Source organism: Chiloscyllium plagiosum, unplaced genomic scaffold, assembly GCF_004010195.1.
Source record: "Chiloscyllium plagiosum isolate BGI_BamShark_2017 unplaced genomic scaffold, ASM401019v2 scaf_7353, whole genome shotgun sequence".
NCBI classification, from domain to species: domain Eukaryota; kingdom Metazoa; phylum Chordata; class Chondrichthyes; order Orectolobiformes; family Hemiscylliidae; genus Chiloscyllium; species Chiloscyllium plagiosum.
The window spans coordinates 14,181-18,164 of NW_025211284.1; the positions used below are offsets into that span (position 1 = coordinate 14,181).

General features: G+C 39.4%; 1 protein-coding gene across 1 annotated transcript in view; it reads left to right on the plus strand.

Annotated features, from left to right (window-relative positions):
- Positions 1 to 453: 453 nt before the first annotated feature.
- Positions 454 to 3,984, plus strand: part of LOC122547018 (calcium-activated chloride channel regulator 1-like) — a gene marked incomplete at both ends in the record, with an annotated part of 7,770 nt that continues 4,239 nt past the window's right edge. Inside the window, 3 exons of the mRNA XM_043685617.1 lie at positions 454 to 675; positions 3,055 to 3,279; positions 3,365 to 3,542. Coding sequence (XP_043541552.1) covers positions 454 to 675; positions 3,055 to 3,279; positions 3,365 to 3,542 — 625 coding nt within the window. The remainder of the gene's footprint in view (positions 676 to 3,054; positions 3,280 to 3,364; positions 3,543 to 3,984) is intronic.

The following is a 3,984-nucleotide window of genomic DNA, read 5'->3' on the forward strand; positions in this document are numbered from 1 at the left end:
TTAGCCAGCATGGACATGATTGACTGAATGGTCTCATTCTGCACCACAACAAATGCCTGCATTTCTCAAAGTTTCACTGTGTAGAGCTTGTGATTATAATAAAAAGTACATTGTACGTGTTCATGGTCATAGTCTCCTCACAAATTGTTGTGACTGTGTTTTATTTATTGATTTCTCAATTTTTAACAAACGCAGCATCAATCATCACCTCATAGGGAAGCAAGGCTTTAAAAGGACTGGAGATTACAGAGACAGGGTGAGACAAACCGAGCTCATAACTACCTCATACTGAAGGGAGCAAATACTGTCAACTGAGCTAAGCTGATAGACAGAAATTGAAACTGGGATTTTCCAATAAAGACAAATCTATTATTTTGACCCAGAAAGCATCTATGACACACAGCTGGCTGTTATTTTTAAAACTCTGACACTTGTTGCATCTGACCTTTGCAGGTGGTTGACTTCTGTGACAATAAGACACACAACCGTGAAGCTCCGAACATGCAAAACAAAATGTGCAATGAGAGGAGCACTTGGGATGTAATCAGCAAGTCGGACGATTTCAAGAACAACCATCCAACTAATATCACTTCACTTGAGCCAAAGTTTACTTTCCTGCATGCCAAAGACCGAGTGTTATGTTTAGTTCTTGATACATCGGGAAGCATGAGTTCGGTATGACAATATGATGTTCGTTCAGGCTGATGTTATTTAAAGGACCATCACTTGTAGTCCTTTGCTGACCATTGTTCATCACATAGGAGACAAAAGGTCTTTACTTTCATGCAAGTCCTGCATTTTATATTGTTCTTATAATGGTAGTATCCTTTAGGTTGGGGGGGCCTGGATTCAAGTCCCACCTGTTCCAGCGGTGTACACTGACATCTCTAACGGGTTGCTTCAAGAGGTCATCATTGGTTTTCTCATTTCCTATGCCAAATATAACAAACTACAATTCTGAAATAAAAATAAAACAATAATGCTGAAATATTCAGCAGGTTTGGCAGAATCTGAACAGAGAACTGAGCTAATTTTTCAGGTTAAGTTGACCTATAAACAGAGCATTTCTGAAACTTTACCCCATATGCTGGAAATGTGTTGCTGGAAAAGCGCAGCAGGTCAGGCAGCATCCAGGGAACAGGAGAATTGACGTTTCGGGCATAAGCCCTTCTTCAGGAAGGGCTTATGCCCGAAACGTCGATTCTCCTGTTCCCTGGATGCTGCCTGACCTGCTGCGCTTTTCCAGCAACACATTTCCAGCTCTGATCTCCAGCATCTGCAGACCTCACTTTATCCCATATGCTCAAGCCATCATTTCAATATGTATATGACCCTCTTTCTATGCAATGGAGGGGTGACAAATGATGAAAGGGCTGTTCCACCAGGATTAGTGCTGGGACCATGATAGTTTATCATTTAAACCCATCAATGACCCAGCCACAGGAATCAAAAACACAATTTCAAAAGGTACAGATAATATCTTACTTGGGGTGTGTGGCTAATCTAGAAGAGGACTGAGATGAAACACAGGATGACATTAATTAATGAACATACAATTGGCAAATGGAATATTTCTTCTTGATCTAAAACAGAAATTGCTGGAAAATCTCAGCAGGTCTGGCAGTGTCGATGGAGAGAAATTGTTTAACTTTTTGGGTTCAATTTTGGAAACATTGTCTCTGGTTTCTCTCAACATGATTCTAGACCTGCTGAGCTCTTCCACCAAGTTCTGTTTTTGTTTCTGATTTCCTGCAACCACAGTTCTTTTGGTTTTTTGTTTATCCTCTTGATGTCTATTAGTATCCTCCCCACAGTTCACTATACTTCCAAGTTTTATGTCATTGAAAATTGTATACGTTAAGTATAAGTCAGTAGTATAGATCAACATGCAGTATTCTTAGTAGATAGGATACACACTATATATATCTTTCCCCAGAGCAAGAGGAACTGTTTGCAACTACTGCCCCCTTATCTGTCACTCAGTTAATGTTGTATCCATGCTAATATTTACTTAATTATATACAATGTTTAATGCAAAGCTGATGATGAGACAGTTTGTTAAATACCTTTTGATTTTTACCATCAAGTATACTTTTCTGATCAGACCTCTACTGCCTTAAAAAAACCTCTGCTAGTTTTGTTGAGCGCAATTTGCCTTGAACAAGTCCCAATAAAAATTAATGCCACATGAGAATATGACAGATACTGGAACTCTAAAACAAAAGGGAATCCTGTGAATATTCACCAGGCCAGGCTGTGCAAGAAGACAAACAGAGTTTAAGATCTTCACCTGAATGTTAACCTTCTTTTCACAAATGCTGCTTGACTGATCTTGGAATTTACAGCACTTTTATTTTATTTAAGGTAATTTCATAGGCGGAAGGGTCTGTATTGCGCTGTAATGTTCTATTTATTTAATAAATTCTGCCGCCATTCCATACTTAACCTGCACGTGTCCAAGTCACAATTTGAATGTCACATAGAAATCCAAACAATTTGAATGTCACATGTCTGTCATTGATGAAAACTGTTCCAGTTCATTTCCAAAAGCACTAGGATTAAACTGTCTAACCTGCAGTTGCTTAATATAATATTTTATCCGGAAATCCTGCAGCATTCTCTCAGTATTGCACTGGCATGTCATTCGAGATAATGTACTCAAATCTGTTGGGACTACAAATCACAAAACAAGCAATTGAGATTTGTTAAATTTAATTTGAAAGATTTATTCTACTTAAACCCATTTATACAGAGCGTACAAGATATGAAATGAAAACAGAAAACAGGACAAACTCAGCAGATCTGGCAGTATGTGTAGAGAGAAAAGCAATGTTAACATTTTGAATTTGAATGACCCTTCTCAGAAAGATTAACTCTGTTTCGTTCCCCATAGATGCTGCCAATCCTGCTGAGTTTCCTTCGCATTTACTGGGTCTATTTTAAAACCCCAGCATCCACAGTACTTTGGTTTTATTTACTTTTACAAAATATGAGAATGACAAATGGTTTGGGAGACTGAGTTTTGAATTTGACTTGAGTTCTTTGTGTTTGCAGGGAAATCGAATTCAAAGGCTTCAGCAAGCGGCTGGGATATTTTTACTCCAGATCATTGAAGATCAATCATATGTTGGCATAGTTGGTTTTCACAGTTATGCCACTGTGATTCACGAATTGACAGTAATTGAGAGTGAAGACGCACGAAAAAAGCTGAAAAATCTTCTACCTAAAATAGCTAATGGTGGAACAAACATTTGTGAAGGGGTTCGAGCTGGTTTTCAGGTAAGTCAGAGACATTTGATAATTCATTACTGTCCACATCATTATTACATTTTTCCCACATTGACAATGAACAATGGCTTTACAGGTACTTCGTGGTGATGACGGATCTACAAATGGTGATGAAATCGTTTTGCTGACTGATGGGGAGGATGGTGGAATAAGCAGTTGTTTCTCGGAGGTGAAACAAAGTGGTGCAGTTATCCACACGATAGCATTAGGACCGAATGCAGCCGAAGAGCTGGAACAGTTATCATCATTGACAGGCATGTGACATTTAAAATGTTTTGTTGACCAAGAATTAAACTTCAGTAGCAAATAGAGTTATAGAGTCATAGAGATGTACAGCACAGAAACAGACCCTTCGGTCCAACTCATTCATGCCGACCAGATATCCCAACCCAATCTAGTCCCACCTGCCAGCACCCGGCCCATACCCCTCTAAACCTTCCTATTCATATACCCATTCAGGTGCCTTTTAAATGTTGCAATTGTAATGGCCTTCACAACTTCATCTTGCAGCTGATGCCATTCATGTACCACCGCTCACTCCAAACCTATGCCCTCTAGTTCTGGATTCCCTGACCCCAGGGAAAAGATTTTGTCTATTTATCCTATCCATGCCTCTCATGATTTTGTAAACCTCTATAAGGTCACCCCTCAGCCTCCGACACTCCAGGGAAAACAGTCCCAACCTATTCAGCCTCT